The sequence below is a fragment of the Artemia franciscana genome, chromosome 15 (assembly GCF_032884065.1).
Source record: "Artemia franciscana chromosome 15, ASM3288406v1, whole genome shotgun sequence".
NCBI classification, from domain to species: domain Eukaryota; kingdom Metazoa; phylum Arthropoda; class Branchiopoda; order Anostraca; family Artemiidae; genus Artemia; species Artemia franciscana.
In genome coordinates, this window is record NC_088877.1 from 41,903,702 (window position 1) to 41,922,884 (window position 19,183).

The window sequence follows — 19,183 nt, forward strand, 5'->3', positions numbered from 1 at the left end:
GAAATAGATGTCAGAAACATTTTTCTGCAATAAGAATTGAGTTTCTACCTCTGAACACCCTTATTCAGGCTTAGTCTAAATGATGGAAGATGAGAGACTAACTCTTGCTCCCCACCCCATACCTTTTTTCTATCTGTATATGAAGAATCAAGGAGAATTTGACAATTTGGGCATTGAAAAATGCTCTATTAAGCATCTGTCCCCCTTCCCACACCCACACAATGATCCACTATCTTTATAATAGCGAATGCGCAATTATGCATGACAAAACATAATTTCATGACAAATCAATTGAATCAACTTAGTTAAATCAATCATTGAGATACTCCCATAAGTTTTCTTCTTCATTTAAATTCTCAAAGGTGTTCTCTATAGGGTGTTGGCTTGTGAGGTGTTGCAATCAGGCCAAATGGGCTATTTATTAGTTAATTATTAGTTAACAAGCTAGGTTTTGGTAGAGGACAATAGAGCTTTTTTTGTGTTTTCTTTATTTTAGGGTATAAATTAAAAGGAAAGTTATACTTTATTACAATTATTAATTAGTTGCCATAGTTAGTTAATTATTAGTTTGCATGCTAGGTTTTAGTAGAGGACAACAGAGCTTGTATATGTTATTTTTGTCCTTTACTTAATAGTCTAAATTAAAGTAAAGTTGCAATTTACTGCAACTATTTATTAGTTGCATTAGTTAGTTAATTATTAGATAATCATGCTAGGTTTTGGTGGAGGACAACAGATAGGGGAATGCCCTACAGATAGGTAGAGTAGCTCCATAGGAGGCTTAGACCAAGTAGGACCTTATCCCAGTGGGGTCCATAATAGAAACTGGGAAACCCTCCCCTGGGGGTCATAATTACAGGGGGAGGAGGAAGAAGGCCCCTCAAATGTACACTCAGCAGGGCCAACTGCCGTGTTCACACGTCAGATGAGTTATAAACCTTCTCCCAGTAATGGGTTAAATTGCATGGTGAAGCAGAACACCATCGTGGGAGGATCCTCCATAGGAGGACAACTGCGGCAGGGCGTAAGATCCAGGTTCATGGACAACGGCCTCTGTAAAGGGCTGCCTCGACCCTTTCGGGGTACCTGCAAGACTGGGAAACTTGCGGTCAATTTTTCCCACTAGAGGAGTGGCACCCCTCGAGGAAATTATAGCCTAGTAATCAACACAGCACTCGCACGGGATTCTGATTATTGGATATTTTTCTGGGCTTGGTTTGTTTTGATGGGCGTTTTCGGGCTGAAAAACCTCTTCCTAGCTAATTTATCTACTATGGGCTGCCTTCCCGTAGTAGCATAATATTTGTAGGCATGAATATATAATGAGTCGGAGGTAATAGGCTTGGGACTGTCTGTGCAGGATTTCGACTCTTGTTGATAGAAGAGCATCACCAAGTGCTGAAAACCATGTTGTGACCAAGATGGGCCCAGGATTGCACAAAGCCTCCAACTTACTGGAGGTCCCAAGGACTTCTTGCTGTCCGGTTCTAAGCCGGCTTAAGCGCTTCGGTGTGGACTTGAGAAGATATGTTGGTCCCCATCCTGCACTGGTATCTGGGATCACTGCTTTTCTTGAGGTCAAAATAATTTCAAAGATTTAAACAACATGAAAATTGGAACTTGGAATGTTACGACGTTAAAAAATGACTATCGCATCGAAATTTTGACTGACGAATTCAGACGGTTTGAACTGGATTTATTAGGAGTTTCAGAAACTCATATCCCAGGCATAGGAAGCATGAAATTAGGTGACATAGAATTTGTTTACTCAGGCAGGAAGGATGGGGTACATAGACAGGGAGTAGGGCTCATGATGAATAAGAAAGCTGCTAAGTCTTGTTTAGGCTGGGAAGGTATTAATAATAGAATACTAATTGCTCATTTTATGACTAAAAAGTTTAGGGTATCAGTTATAGTAGTATATGCCCCCATTGAACCAACTGATGGAGATACTAGTGACTCAGATGAATTTTACTTACAGTTACAGGAGCAAATAGACAGGGTACCTGGTAGAAATATGGTGTTTTTGCTAGGAGATTTTAATGCCCAGGTTGGTAGAAATAGGGATAGATGGTATCCTAGCCTAGGTAAATTTGGTGTAGGAAAAGAAAACAGTAATGGCTATGGGCTTTTGCAATTTTGTAGGTATAACAACCTAGTTATAACCAATACGGTGTTTGGTCACAAAATGGCCCACAAGTTGACATGGTATTCACGTGATGGTAAGACAGCAAACCTTATTGATTATGTTATTGTAAACAGAAGACTAGCAGGATCAATACAAGATACTAGGATGTATAGGAGTGCCGTTATTGATGTTAAAAGTAAAGATCACCATCTAGTAGTGTCTAAGGTTAATTTAAAGCTGAAATTTCGGAAGGGTAACTCCCTCCCGGAAAGTTATGATGTTGGTAGACTTCAGGATGAAAATTTGAGAAAAAAATTCCAGGAACAGTTGAGTACTAAACTGAAGAGTTTAAAATTTGACTGTGGAAGATGGATGGAATAATTTCAGAAAAACAATTTGTGAAGTTGCTGATGGTGTCCTAGGGAAGAGTGCTGAGACTGCAACTAGGAATATTAGTGAAAAAGCTATAAGTTTAATAGAGAGTAGAAGGGGTTTGTATAAGAATTATCTGAGTGATAGGTCGTATGAAAACAAAAGGAATGTAAAGAAAGTGGAGAAAGCATTAAAATATAAACTAAGGAGATGTGAAGTGAAGGCGATGGATAAAATTGCTGAGGATCTGGAAGATGCGGCTAGACGGCATAATAGTAAAATATTATACTGGCATGTTAATAAATTAAAAGGGAGTAGCCAATCCGGACTAGTCCCAGTTAAAGATAGAAATGGGGCCACAATTAGTGATAAGGAAAAAGTTAAAGAAAGATGGGTGGAACATTTTGAGAATGTGCTAAACCGAGATACAGTTGCAGGAAAAGATATAGATGAAAAAGTTTGTGATACCTTGGATGTGAAGGAAGATTTGTTTAGTGAGGAAGAATTATTGACAGTACTAAAAGGATTAAAAAATAATAAGGCCCCAGGTGCTGACAGTATGATTAATGAGTGTCTTAAATATGGTGGCTCTGAGGTTAGGAATAAGCTACTGAACATTGTGAACATGATTTTTGAAAAAGGGGAAGTACCCAACGATTTTAGGAAAACCTTAATTAAACCACTGTATAAGAAAGGTGACAAGAGTGAAAGCCGTAATTATCGAGGCATTAGTCTGGTCTCTGTAGGTAGCAAATTACTGAGTAATATGATACTTTTTAGACTGAGACATGCTGTAGACAAAGTTTTAAGGGAAGAACAATGCGGTTTTAGAAAAGGTAAAGGATGTGTCGACCATGTTTTCACTCTTAGGTTAATAATTGAGAAGTCCCTTCGTTGTCAAACACCTTTGGCCCTTAGTTTTATCGATTATGAGCAAGCTTTCGATTCTGTTGATAGAACAGGGTTAACAAAGGTCTTATCGTTATATGGTATGCCAGAAAAATACATTAAAGTGATTTGCGCTATGTACGAGAATAATACTGCTGCGGTTAAGGTAGGAAATGAGGTTAGCAACTGGTTTTGTATTAAATCAGGACTTAAGCAGGGTTGTGTTCTATCCCCCTTTATATGGATCATTTTGATGGACTTCGTCTTAAGGAGCACAGGAAATGCAATTGGAGACCATGGAATCAAATGGGGTGGAAGAACGCTCCTGGACTTAGATTATGCTGATGATTTAAGCATATTAGATGAAAGTGTGAGCAAAATGAATGAATTTTTAGAGATTTTACGAGTTCAGGGTGCTAAAATAGGCTTGAAAATTAATGTTAAGAAGACTAAGTCACTAAGGCTAGGAATAAGTGAAGATGAACAGGTGACATTAGGTAACGAAAAGATTGATCAGGTTGGGAGCTTCAGTTACCTCTTGGTAGTATTATTAGTAAATATGGTGGGAGCAGTGAAGATGTTAAAAGTAGAATAGCTAAGGCTCAGGGTGTTTTTTTCACAGTTAAAAAAAGTTTGGAAGAATAGAAAGATAAGTCTACAAACCAATATTAGAATATTGGAAGCTACAGTGATGACAGTGGTCAAATATGGCTCTGAAGCATGGGCACTCCGAAAAGCAGATGAAAATTTACTAGATGTTTTCCAGAGAAATTGCCTACGGATTGTTCTGGGTACCCGGCTGACTGACCGTATTTCAAACAGTAGGTTGTACGAAAAGTGTGGTTCAATCCCGCTTTCTGGGGCTATAATGAAAGAAAGGTTGAGATAGCTAGGCCACGTTCTACGGATGAAGGATGACAGATTACCGAAGATTGTCCTTTTTGGCCAGCCGTCTGGGGCTACATGGAAAGCAGGTCGTCCTTGTCTGGGAGGGTGTAAAGAGGGAGGTTTTAAATAGATTAGGTTAGAGGAGGAGCGTGCGTAGCTGTGTTGGCGGCTTGGTGCTGCAGTGAGTTATTAGTAGTAGTAGTACCTTGTATGGACTACATGACTTTCCAGGAACGAATGAACCCCTGTGCAGCATTACTTCCTCAGCAACAGGGAAGATTTTTTTCATACTTTTAGATAGATTAGCTATCTCAAAATTTTCGATCAATAACACCTTCGAGCTCTCTGAGGCAAAATCGCAGTATAGTGCCAAAAAGAGGGGAAATATGTCACTTCCCATGGTAAAATCTTTTTGGTCACTTTAAAAACGCACTAGAATTTGGTAGTATCGAATGAGCCCTCTTCCAATCTTTTAGGATCACTGGCTTAATACGATTACGATCATCCCTGGAGGAAAAAAAAGAAACAGCAAATATTCACGCATCCATGATCATGTTTCTGGGAAAAAATGCAAAATTCTGGATTTTTGTAGAAAGGAGCTTAAAACATGTACAGTAGGGTTTTATGATACGAAGAATCAATTGGTGTGATTTTAAATAAAGTTTCTTGATTTTGGGGTGTTTTTACCTAGTTCGAAAATTAATCTAATTTTCTCAGGCTTGTAGCTGTTGATAAATAATATTAAACTTACTTAATTTTACACATGTGGAAGATGCACAAGAACCCAAATCATTTGATGTATTCATTTTATCAAAATTTCTTTTTTAGAGTTTCAGTTATTGTTACCCTGATTTGCTCCTTATTTAAAGTGTATAACAAGAACATTAAAATAAAAATATTTATTTTTTCAGCAACGGAAATCCACAATTCTCTCATACTTTTCTTTTAGTCCTTCAAAAATTATGAAGTTTTTAGGGCAGCATCACAATTTTGTCAGTGTTGCCATATTGAACCGTGAAAATACTTAAGCAGAAGTAATAAGTTAACGTCGAACGCCTTTCGTCCGTAAAAGTTCAAAATACACCTCCATAAAAAGATAACTACACCTCCAAAGGAAATTTACAAATTCTCAAATTGTTCGGTACCATATGCTCATGGCTTGTTTTTACCCACGTCTCTTTTCTTGAAATTTGGCACTTGCTACTACCAAATTCTGTCAAAAATTGAATTCCTGATTTTTCATAGCTTTTTAAAATACATATGGTTGTTTAAGTTTCCACTTAACCAACTGAAACAATTAGATTTCATCTTCACTGTCTTTGGTACCGCAAAAATGAATACTTTTGAGATTTTTTTATTTTATTTTTATTGGTTGCTGGAAAGATCAATCACATGTTACCACTTAAATTTTTGGTACGTTTTCCATGCCATTAACGGTCTAATAATGTAATATCTTAGTTTTTTTTATAATTGTCTATTCAATTAAATAAATGAAACTCCAACTGAGATCACTTGCTTCAGTAATAAAATTAGACTAAGGGTACAGTAATGTAAAAATTTTACTTAAAATGTATACAAACGAAAATACGAAACACACAAATTGCAGAGAAACAGAAGAACTACTCGTTAAAAATCCTGTAATTGAAAGGCTTTTCGTTCTTTTTATACGGCTAACATTTCACACAACAGAACTAATCAGGTGGAACTAAACTTTTCGACCTTTTTCCTTGCTTGAAATTTTATACAGATAAATAATTTTTTGACAGACTTTGATAATTTCCCAGCTCCCGCCAAGATTTGAAGAATACCTTCTTTTGGTGTTTTCATTTGAAAATCTAAACAAAAATATTTTTTCAGATACCTTTTTTTGTCTTCATAAAGAAATGGAAAAAAAAACCTTCCCCACCCCCTACATTTTCGTAAATTTGTGCTCCTGGTGTAAAGGCTGAGTGTCACAGACCCAAACTATACAAGATCATAGAACTTACAAGGCTATAAAAAGCAGCTGTATAAAAAAGGCTACAGACCTTATACAAAGACGTCATAAACTAATTCGACACTAATAGAAAATAAATACCGTTATAAAAGAGCTAGGATATCTTAGGGCTTGGACATTCGTGCGATAGCAAACAAATATCTGAATTTCACGAAGCTAGTTAAAGTGCAAGAGCAAGAGCGAGAGAGAGAGAGAGAGAGAGAGAGAGAGAGAGAGAGAGAGAGAGAGAGAGAGAGAGAGAGAGAGAGAGAGAGAGAGAGAGAGAGAGAGAGAAACCAAAAGCAGCAATCAGTTATCAATCTGTGTCAATCTCCAACTGAAATAATCTCCAAATTAAAACAGATTAACCAATCTGGTTTTAAGAAGGCGGAATCATTGGGCTTCCTTCTTTGATAAAGGCTTAAGAATTAATATGATTGGTTAAAAAAAATACGTCACAAATGTAAATCCACGAGATTAAAACAAAATCTTAGCCACAGAACTATAGAAGCATAATCACTCTTTCTCTAAATGTAGAAACGGTTACAAAAGGCTACAGCGCTTAGACAGAAAAAATCGAAAAGAAAACTATAACGAAAATTAAAAAAATCAAAAATGTAAACTTTTTTGAATTTCATACAGAGATTTTGCACAGTTGTGGAGATCTGCTAGCTCAGCGCTGTTAAGCGTTTGTAGAATGATACGGGAAACTCCAGTGTCACCGAGTATACAAGGAACGGATAGGAATACATCTTCAGAAATATCATGAATTCCCTAAAAAAAAAAAAAAATAATAAAAGTAATAAAAACAGAAGAAAATTAATAAAAAACCTGACGTGCTATGAAGGCTCTTGGGTAAAAAAAACTCATTTAAAAGCTGAAATAACAAGCATATACTTGCAAGACTCCAAGGTGAATAAACAAAAAAAAAAAAAAAAAAAACCAAACAGGAGCTGAAATGGTAGAAATAGGTTGCCAAGACTCACAGGTGAATACCAAAAAAAAAAAAAAAAAAAAAAAAAAAAAAAAAAAAAAAAAAAAAAAAAAAAAAAAGCTGAAAATAGACACATTGTCAGGGCTCCTGGGAAAATAAATAAACTTTTGTAAAATGCATATAAAACCTGAAATAATAGACGAACGGAGCGAGGACTCTCAGGCTATTAAAAAAACATAAAAGCTAAAATAATACAAATACACTATAAGCACTTCCGGGATAATAAACAGGTAATATGAAATTAACAATTATTTTATTGAATGCGGTATGCCCTGTATAAATGGTTGACATATGCAGATATTAATGACTGTTGAATGTATATGTACATTAAACGACCACTTATATTGAAAATTGAACGAATAAAGAGTATTATTACTATTATTATTAGTATCAAAATCATTATTATTATGTTTTCTTTCTTTCTTACTATAGCGAATTTAAATGATGTTATACGTATGTTTTTTTTACCTCATTCACCCCACGTCAACCGTTCAGTTTTGGGTGAATCATGTTGATTTTTATACGTAGATTGTTGTTAATGTTAAATAAATAAATATAATGAACTTACTGAAAACCCGTCGAGTTAACAAAAGTAATGACGTAGCAAAGAGAACAAAAACAAAAAGGAACACGGAAGAAAAATAATAAAAAAAAAGAAAAATAATAAGGCAAAACATAGCAAAACAAAGGAGTCAACAAATACACCAAACATTACATACAAATAAACAATACAAATAATAAAACAGTTCACATGATTTCTGTAGAAGTAAATTAAGCGAGCATTAAGAATTATATATGGTCAAGGTAAACTCCCATATCACTTTCTTCTTAAGCATTTCCAGCTCACTACCCTATCAGAGAGAAGAACCCTCCTGTGTACCCGGTTTGGGAATAAGCCATGACAGACCCCCGTTTCGAAGATCTATTCCTCCGCCTTTTCAACCTTGAAGATCCTGACTTCAAAGACCCAACTCGCAAAAAGTCCCCATTCTTCAAACTCTCCCACCAATACACGAGAGATACAGGAAGAGTTTTATTCCTGCAATTGTAAACACTATTAATCAGTGAATTTGTTGTATTGACTCAGTTTTTTAGTTGATGATCGGTACTTTTTTTTAATCTAACAAGCGTCTGTCTCTGAGTTTTTCTCTTTTTTTATTTGACAAGTTTTATCTGACTGCATCACCTGACGTAAAGCGCTAATTCGAAGCCACGCGCTGTGAAAGTTGTTTTTAAAATAAAAGTTTCTCTCTCTCTCTCAAATCCTACCACTGGTGCTTATGCGCGTGCCACAATCTAGTGTACCACTGGATCATGTTTTAACATCTGAATTTTATTCTCCATAATAGCATAAAACCACATGTGATACCTAAGAAAACAGCCAAAATGTTAATTCACTTATTTTAAAGACACTTAAAAAACCCTCAGGGTACAAAATTACGCACAAAGTAAGCTACAAATGGAGCCAAGAGTAAGTTATCTATCCAAATTACTAAAGTTTCTGCGAATTGGTCAGTTGACTAGGAAAAGTTTTTACGAATGATTATTGTGATTGTTGTTTGTAATGATGGTGAATTTTGATATAAAAAAAAGAAATTCAAATAAAGAACTAGCATATTTTGTGAAATTTCATTTCCCCCTGCCAGTCCTTGAATATTTTTCATAAGTAGTCTGTTAACTGAATTGCAAATTTCTGCCTTGAGAATAAGTAGGAGAGATTTCAGAATTATTTTGTGGACAAATCAGTTGATTCCGAGCTTTCAGAGAAAAACCTTTTGATAGCTGTGAAGTTAGTCTCTGATTCTTAGTCGCTACGTTTTCTTTTTAAGGTTATTCCTAAGTTCTTCCTAGGTATATTCTTAAGTTCATTATTGCAAAAGACCTAGCTTCTTTATTACAACAAAATAGGCTGGCAGTGTAAGGTTTGCTAAAGCAAATTTAGCATCCACTGTCTAATTTTCAGTCTTGACTAAATTGCAACACCCCTGCCACGCGTTGCTGAGGCGCTGCGTGCCCCAGCAATACATATGCAAGGTGCTAATTTTTAACTATGCATAGTTCTTTTTCTCTCTCTCTTTTTTTTTGGTTTTTCTTTAGTTTTTTTTGTAGTTTTTTCTTTAGTTTTTTTAGTTTTTTCTTTTGATTTTTTTTTGTTTTTCTGGTGTTTTCTTTTTTTTAGTTTTTCTTTTGTTAATATATATATATATATATATAAATAAATAAATAAATATATATATATATATATATATATATATATATATATATATATATATATATATATATATATATATATATATATATATATAGAGAGAGAGAGAGAGAGAGAGAGAGAGAGAGAGAGAGGGAGAGATCGGTATATTTAAAACACAAAAATCATACATTTAAACAAAAATCACACACTACAACTCAGCATTAAAAACTGATGTGAAGAAAGGCACAAATGAGTTGGCGTATCGATTGGTTCGTACTTTAGGGGGTACAAGTTTATTTTGTAACCGAGTTCGGCTATTGGGAGAGGCTGGTTCGGGTAGTAGTGATCGGTGGCTCTTATTGGCTAGGATAAATTTTCCAAATTGGTGAATAAGGTGTTCAAGCCGGACTTTAAGTGGAGATAAATTTAATTTAGCGAGGGCTTGATCATAGGGTATGCCACGGTCTCGGAGTATAATCCTTGTTGCTCTTTTCTGGACGCACTCTATGTCGCGTAATAGGTACCCTGTGCGGATAACAGATGGACCCCACACCGGGAACGCGTACTCGAGCAACGGGCGAACATAACACGTGTAGGTATGGAGAAGACTTTCAGTATCACACCAAAAACGCCTCATTTTGGTAAGTGTCTGAAGGCTTGCATTAGCCTTGTGGACGGTTAAATTAATATGGGCACTGAAACTACAGTCACTAGTGAAAGTTACTCCTAAGATTTTTATTTCGTTCACAATCGGGAAAGGGACTAGAGGCATATCTATATTCCGCTTCAGAGGGTTGAAACGAATTATCTTCGACTTGGCTACGTTAATGGTAAGATCATGACTTGAGCATTCGGTCTTTAGCTGATCGAATAACTGGTCTGAAAACTGCTTTGTTATGATAGTGTTTTCGACCAGGTAAGCGAGCACTATGGACAGATCATCTGCAAACTTGTAACGGTCGTCGTGATGGTTAAGCAGGGGATTAATTACAGCCAGGAAAATTATTCCAGCTAATTTTGTGCCTTGTGGGGCCACACAAGAAGTATCTGACCATGATGAATCCGAATCGTTTTTGTGGAGTGCAAAGACTTTTTGTTTTCGGCCAGTTAAGAAGTCAAGTACAAGGCCAAGGGTGCGTCGTTTGGCCCCCATTTCCTGAAGATTCATGCCTGCAGTCAGGTGGCGGATTAGGTCAAAGGCCTTTCGGAAATCCACTGCGCAAATGTCGACGAAACAGCTACCTTTTTCAAGCCATTGGAGGACGCAGTCAAACATCCGTACTAGGTAGATTGTAGTGCTACACTTGGGGAGTCCACCGTACTGAAATTTATCAATACGCCCATGAATTTGTTTCAGAAGAAACTTGAGTATAAAGGCCTCAGTTACTTTCGCCAAACAAGGTGTAAGTGAGATCGGGCGGAGATTGTCGCATGCACTAGGGGCGCACTTTTTTGGAATAATTCTAATATAGGCCCTTTTCCACTGTGACGGGAAACAGCCAGAAGCATAACACTCGTTAATGATGCTGGACAGTGGTAATGTTATGAAGGCTGCATATTCATGTAGCAGTTTGGCAGGTAATTCACCAGGGTATGAAGATGTATTCGGTTTGATCTTCCCTAATTCCGTGTAAACATCAAACTCACTGACTATATATATTGTTTGTAACAAACAAACAGTATATTTATATATATATACGGAAAAATAAGAATATAAAATAAAATATATAAATATAAATATCAAAGAACTTATAAGTTATCAATTAACTTATGGTAACGAACTGTAAGTAATGAGCCACAAGGCCCAATAGTAACCAAAATTAAAACAGGATTTTAATAAAATTCCAAATATATAAAATTCAATGAGTTTAATGTGTCCGATCAAAAGCAACGAGCCGAAGAAAATTTGCCTCGTTTTCGACAAAGGGAGAAAACATCCCTAAAAATTAGATCAATCTTAATGAAAGTCGCCATTAGATTCGGATTATCAGAGAACAGTACTATAGAGGCAGGATTCATGTTTTGATGCTTTTTTTATATAGAGAAAGATTTAAGTCTTACATTTGCAATATGACGGTCCTTAAGCTCAAGCGGACAGTAGCATGAGCTAATCTCGGAACAACATTGAAACTTAAAAAGAACAGAAATTATTCCGTATGAAAGGGGCTGTACCTTAATCAACCTTCACTCTTTACGCTAAAGTATTAAAGATCTATAAGATACTTCTCAGTCGAATTCAACGGCCTTTGTGTTCCGGGAATTGTTCTTGGAGTATCGGGAGTAAAAGGTTATTGAACCTTTTAACTATGCTGAGCCAAATGGCTATCTCAAAATCTTGATCAGATTTCATTGGGAAATAAGGGGCGTGGGAGGGGGAATTGTTGCCTTCCAATCTTTTTTGGTCACTTAAAAAGGGAACTAGGACTTTTAATTTCCTTTTTAATGAGCCCTCTAAGGATCATACAGAACATCGGACATTAGAAAGTCAAAGTTTCTCAGGGTCGTAACTTCTGATGGGTAACATTAAACTTAATGAATTATTTATATTTAGAATCCTCATAAAAGGTGCCAGGCTTATTCCCCCGGGAAATTCTCCACTCCCCGCATAAAATTTCACCCATAGGCAAAAACGAGCAGCCACAGAGAAAAAATATGACAAATTAGTATAATGAAAAAAAGAAGACATTTTGAACAACCAATATTCTAAAATATTGGCAGAACAAGTGGTTTTGAATGTCTTATAGTATTTATTTTTATATTTTAATTTTACTTTAATTCTTTTTTCGTGTTTCTAGGGGTTGAGTCATCATAGCAGGGTAAGACAAAGCTTAACGCTGGGGACGCGGACGCGATATCAACCCCAAACGCAAACTTATTATATATTTTGAAGTTTTTGAACAAAACAAATATCTCAAAATTTGGTTCGATTTCATCGGGGTTACAGGAGGGTTGCATAGCAAAATAGGAGGCGAGAAGGAGGCTGATTGCCCTCCATTGCTTTTCGGTCGTTAAAATGGACAAAAGAACTTTATATTTTCAAACAAATGGTCCCTTAACCACTTTTTAAAATAACACCCTCCATTTGAAGCAAATGGGAAAGAAGCTTTTAACACGTCTATGGCTTTTTTTGGACTGCATTTTGAGGCAAAGCAATATTTTTTTTTGCATTTTCCTTCTGCAAAAGGGAACGCTTAGCCCAAAGTTTCATTAAAGTTTCAGGCCAATCGGAAAAATTCGTTGTTTTTAAAAGTTTTTATTTCGTCCTTTGTTAAAAAGACACAAATTTCAAAGAGACACATCCTTTGAATAGTTTTTTGTACATTTGTCCCCTTGACCCAACGACTAACGACTGTAAGTTTCAAATTGATCAATTTTTTTTTATCATTTCCGGGCACCTAACTCCTCCCCTTCTAACAGCAAAATGTTCATGATCTTTTTGAACAAGAAAACAACCCCTGAAGGCTTGACGCCACTAGAATCATGAGATCAAGCATGCCCCCCCCCCATTTTTCCAATATAAATATATCTGTACGGAATGGACAATTCGCATAACATACAGCCAATATCCCAGGGGCTCTGATCATCCTTAGATGCAAGTTTATTGATATTTGCAACTACTCTTAACAAAATTGGCACCCATAAATATTGATCAGGTTTCCTAAGGGGGTTAAAAAAGGTCTAGATACTAAAAGCGATTCTAGGACAGGGGCTGGTTGCTCTCCTCATTTTTTACTTTTAAAAGGTAACTAGAACTCTTAATTCCCGATCGAATGAGTGGTTTCCGGAGATTCTATGACCACTAGGGGGGGGGGGAGATGGCATACCCCGTCCTATACGGAATGAATTCTGCTCTTAGGTTTTGATGTTACTCTTTACTTTCATAATAAGGGGGTAGACCATAAATATTCCTAGAAATCAAGAAGGATAAGATATCAATTTTTACCTCTTCCCCCCTTCCTTAGAACTAATTCTATGTTTCTCTGAAGGTTTAATGAGAGTTATGATGTTTTGGCATTAAAATGTATCCTTTGAGGCATCTTCATCCCCTCGGCCGACAAAAAGATCCACTACCCCTTTTTCATAATAGCTGATGCGCAATTTTACTGCACATAATTTTTTGAAATATGGAGCAAATGGGTTTGGTTAGACGAAGAAACATTAAAATAAATGTCAGAAACATTTTTCTGCAACAAGAAGGGATATATCACCCAGTTGCACCCCTATTCAGGCATATAATAATGATAGATAGTAATAAGCTTACCTAAGCTATGGATGTCAGGTGGTTGACTTTTTCAAACTATAATTTCGACAGGACCTGTGCCTGTCATCATCAGGTTCAAATTCAAATTTCTTGCCAGAAACTAAGGTCACTAAATAAATAAAACTCAAAACACTAAACAACACTAATAATGAGCCGAACCTGGGATTATTGTTATGACAAGGCCCAAATTTTGGTAGAGGCATTGATGGCCGCTATCCTAGTAGATCTTAAAGAGGTTGGGCCTGTAGTAGAGGGGTGAAGTTTTTTGTGAGTTTTCACAATGAATTTATAATGACAGTGAAGGATTATATAGTAGAACAAGAACTCGAGAGCATGATTTCAACCATCATCTGCGAAGTCTTTTTCAAATGGTTGAAAATCATGCCACCTTAATATGGGTGCACAATGAATTTAGAATGACAGTGAAGGATTATACAGTAGAACAAGAACTTGAGAGCATGATTTCAACCATCATCTGCAAAGTCTTTTTCAAATGGTTGAAAATCATGCCACCTTAATATGGGTGCACAATGAATTTAGAATGACAGTGAAGGATTATACAGTAGAACAAGAACTTGAGAGCATGATTTCAACCATCATCTGCAAAGTCTTTTTCAAATGGTTGAAAATCATGCCACCTTAACATGGGTGCACAATGAATTTAGAATGAAAGTAAAGGATTACATAGTAGAACAAGAACTCGAGAGCATGATTTCAACCATCATCTGCAAAGTCTCTTTCAAATAATTGAAGAAGCATGCCATCTTAACATGGGTGCACAATGAATTTAGAAAGACAGTGAAGTATTGACAGCTGACAGTGAAGACAGTGAAGAACAAGAACTCGAGAGCATGATTTCAACCATCATCTGCAAAGTCTGCTTCATAGATTTGTGAAAATTACGGATCCCCTGAGACGACTACTTGTTTTTCCTCAAAATAGTTCATTTACTTGGTTCTAAAATACTGACATAACACCATTCAACTATAAAGGGAATAGAAACTCAATAAGTCTATCCGGTTCTGTTTCTTTTGCTAGGAGCCTTACTTACCAGGGCAAGTCCATTGGAGCAAATGTGAAAGAAACTGTAAACCTTGCAATTAAAAAATATGCTGGTTTCAAGTTTCGTTTCAAGGGAGAGTTCATTGTTCTCAGTTATATAATAGCCCAACAGTTCCTCAAATACTTGCCCTTGCTCCTCTCTAGTTTTTCCTTAATTGTGGCAAGAGAAGGCAAGTTCACCTACTTTACTTTAAATTATTTGCAAAGTATTTCATGGAACTTCCAACTTGGACAAGTAACTCTTTTCTGCAAAGAAAATATCAATTGGTAAGCCCAGATGGGGTTATTGAAAAGCGTATTTGTGATTTCTCTACCAAATGCCAGAAGTCTTCCCATCTTTGGTAATTTCTGTTAGTCCCTTGTTTGTAGCTATCAAAGTGCGTTTTTATTTCTGTTGTCTCTTTTTTGTTTTTTCTTGATTTTTACTCTGTCTTTTCCTGGGCTTTCTGCCCAGTTTTTTGTGATGAGATATAAATGAAATGATGATGATGATGAAAAAGAACATAATATTGACAACACGACATTTTTTAGTAGTTATAGATACTTTTCGTTTTAAACCAATCCTTTTTTTATTGATTATACATGGTTAGACCTAGGTCAGTATTCAGAACCCAGGATAGTTGAAAATAACACACAGATATGCCATTTAAACTCTTTTGGATAAAATGTTTTTTTTTACCTTTGGCACGAGCTTAAACAATAGTAAAAATAAAGAAAAAAATAAATACAACAAATATATTTTATAATTTTTTTTATATTTAACTTCAGGATTTTTCTCGGTAATGCTAGATAACACTTTTTCCCTCAGAGACGAAGTAGCGCAATCCGCAAAAATTGGAGGGGGGGGGGGGTGCAAATTGTAATTTCGAAAGCCAAGGAGGCAGACATTTCTGTTGTTTTTCCAGTTTTTCAATAACGGTATTTTTCACTGATAATACCACAAAACGGTATTATCCGTAATCTACGGGGGCCAATGACTCTCCCCCAATTGCGGCTCGGGGTTTATAACCCCCCAAATTCCAATTGACGCCACAGCAGGGATGAACGAGAATTTCGTATTTTAACAGTTCTTTATATCCTTAGTTTTTTTTCGAATAGAATAGTACTTTATTATCAAGCAAACTCTCACAACATAAAAAACTGCCAAACTTATTGCCTTGAGTCAGCTAGCCTACATTGTATACAAAAAAAACCCATAAGTGCAATATTAAAACATTGCCTACAGCTATGAATCAAACTTGCCTGTCAAATAAAATGTGTACAATGAATAAAATGAATAAAAATGAGCACACAAACATAAGTAAAATGTAAGCAATATAAGTAAAATGAATAGAAATGAGGGCATAAGTAAAAACATAAGTACATTATATAATATACATACAATTATGAATCCAACTGGCCTATCAAATAAAAATTAAAAAAAACAAAACAACTAACACATTAACAATACAAATGACACATTAACGTGATGCATAATAATTTTCATTTATTTATGATTTCAACGGATGCTGGTACAAAGCTCTTTCCATAACGCTCAGTTCTTGCATTAATACATAAAAAAAACTAGGTTTTTTTAACTGAAAGTAAGGAGCGACATTAAAATTTAAAACGAACAGAAATTACTCCGTATATGAAATGGATTGTTCCCTCCGCAATCCCTCGCTCTTTACGCTAAAGCTTTTACTTGTTTTAAAAAGCAGAATTGTGGCAAAGAGTCAAACTTTAGCGTAAAGAGCGAGGGATTGCGGAGGGAGCAATCCATTTCATATACGGAGTAATTTCTGTTCGTTTTAAGTTTTAATGTCGCTCCTTACTTTCAGTTAAAAAAGCCTAGTTTTTTTTATGTAATTTCTGAACGTTTTTGAATTAATGCATGTTTGATTTTGACTCTCGACACGTAAACTATTCAAACGAAATTTGCATATTAATTCCTTTTTTGGCTAAATGGCTTTCTCTTAGTTTTGATCATACGATTTTGAGAAATATGGGATGGGGAAGGAGGCCTAGTTGCCATGCAATTTTTCGGTTACATAAAAAGGCAACTATTAATTTTAATTTTAACGAATTTTTTTATTAGCAAAAAATATACGTAACTTTAGAATTAACTTACGTAACAAACTTTTATATTCTTTAATTATTATTATGTATATGAGGGGGTTTGTACCCTCGTTAATACCTCGTTCTTTACACTAAATCGTAAGTTTTGTCCCAATTCTTTAAGAATGACCCCTGAATCAGAAAGGCCGTAGAATAAATAGTTGAAATTACTAAAAATACTTTAGCATAAAGAGCGAGGTATTTATCTCCTCCTAAATACCTCGCTCTTTATGCTAAAGTATTTTTAGAACCCCTCATATGCGTAATAATCTCTGTTCGTTTTAAGTTTCAATGCTACTTCTTCCTTTCATTTGAAAAAACGTTTTCATGTTTATTTTTCATTGTTTTCTTATAGTAATGCTAGAGAATCCTGCGCCCTTTTCATTGAATTTTTCTTCCCCCATGACAGATTCCTCCAAGGAAAGATCCTCCAACATAGCCCCCTCTCCTCAGCCCCACCCCCAAACAAAATAAAATCCCCCTGAAAATGTCTGTACACTTCCCAATAACCATTACTATATGTAAACACTGGTCAAAGTTTGTAACTTGCAGCCCCTCCTCCAGGGATTCTGGGGGAGTAAGTCATCCCCAAAGACATAGTTATTATGGTTTTCGACTATGCTGAACAAAATGGCTATCTAAAAATTTTGATCCGTTGACTTTGGGAAAAAAATGAGCGTGGGAGGGGGCCTAGATGCCCTCAATTTTTTTGGTCACTTTAAAAGGGCACTAGAACTTTTCATTTCCGTTAGAACGAGCCCTCTTGCTACATTCTAGGACTACTTGGTCGATACGATGACCCCTGGGGAAAAAAAAAAAAAACAAAACAAACAAATAAACACGCACCCGTGATTTGTCTTCTGGCAAAAAATACAAAATTCCACATTTTTGTAGATAGGAGCTTGAAACTTCTACAGTAGTGTTCTCTGATACGCTGAATCTGATGGTGTCATTTTCATTAAGATGCTACGACTTTTAGGGGGTGTTTCCTCCTATTTTCCTAAATAAGGCAAATTTTCTCAGGCTCGTAACTTTTGATGGGTAAGACTAAACTTGATGAAACTTATATATTTAAAATCAGCATTAAAATGCGATTCTTTTGATGTAGCTATTGATATCAAAATTCAATTTTTTAGAGTTTTGGTTACTATTGAGCCGGGTCGCTCCTTACTACAGTTCGTTACCACGAACTGTTTGATAGGATTTAAAAACAGGATCTTTTGAGCTTTTGATCGAGGTTTAACAGGGCTTTGAAGGGCAATAAGGGGCTGGGAGTATACACTGAAAGCGTGAGTTACGACGCAGATTATTTCAGAAATTGGTAAAAAGAGTAACACGTCCGGCTGCCAAGGTAGGGAGGCGGAATTCCTTGAGGAGGAGAATGTAAGGTACTTTTCCCTGACCGTAAGTAATTCTCAAAGTTCCCTTCTGGATAATTCCTAGCTTATCGGAATGATCCACCGCAAGACAAAAATACCACACCGGGTAAGCTTACTCAAACTGTAGACGGATAAAAGATATATATATAAAGGCGGAGGATACGTGCTTTTGGGCATGAAAATTTAGCAAGTAGCTTAAGGAGAGACAGAGATGTACCAGCCTGTTTAACAATAGAGCAAATGTGGACAAAGTTTAAAGATATAGAAATCCATTACCTGTACAAGTGTGGAAACAGCATAGCTGGATTGGCTATTCTCCAGAATAGCTCTAGTGAGCGCAGCCACACTAAGACCAATACCCCAGGAGGTGTAGCCCTTGAGCTTAATAATCTCTTGGGCACTGCCAACCACTTCTTGGTGCAGCTGGGACCAATTTTCTACATCCTTTTTTGTTCCAACACGAGAATCAACGTCACGGAGCCTTACACCAGCTAAACTGGCATCAGACCAGATTGGAACTGAAAATCAAACGTTGTCTACAGTCTTACTATAGGAACTATGCAGACCCAATTTAAATTATGTTGTTGTTTATGAAATACATTATGCGGTATAATTTTCTGGCTACATTCTTTGTAAACCCCCACCCACCCCCTCAGAGCAATGCAGCTTCAGATTTTTTTTGTTGTGTTAGGCGGAAACAATGTTTTACAACCCTCAAATAATTTCTGAGACCACACCGACAAAGCATGAAAAAGGGAAAAATTCACGGAATAAATTAAAAAAATCCCGGCCAGCGAAAAAATGAGAGAAAAACACAAATATTTCGGTCAAGATTTAACCCAACCGTCTTCAATGTAGATTTAAGAATTGAAAAAAAAATATGGATAAAATTCCACAGGATAATCTTTAAACATAAATATTAAAATAAAAGGGCTTTTCTCAATCAAC

At 36.0% G+C, this 19,183-nt stretch overlaps 1 protein-coding gene across 7 annotated transcripts in view; it reads right to left on the minus strand.

The window, feature by feature from the left end:
* Positions 1 to 5,817: 5,817 nt before the first annotated feature.
* The window catches only part of LOC136036496 (L-lactate dehydrogenase-like), a 102,199-nt gene continuing 88,833 nt past the window's right edge, over positions 5,818 to 19,183 (minus strand). For all 7 annotated transcript variants that reach the window (XM_065718771.1, XM_065718767.1, XM_065718773.1 and 4 more), the window contains 2 exons: positions 18,512 to 18,753; positions 5,818 to 7,025 (listed from right to left, as the gene is read on the minus strand). In XM_065718771.1, the coding sequence (XP_065574843.1) occupies positions 6,861 to 7,025; positions 18,512 to 18,753 (407 nt within the window). In that variant the 3' untranslated portion in view covers positions 5,818 to 6,860. The remainder of the gene's footprint in view (positions 7,026 to 18,511; positions 18,754 to 19,183) is intronic.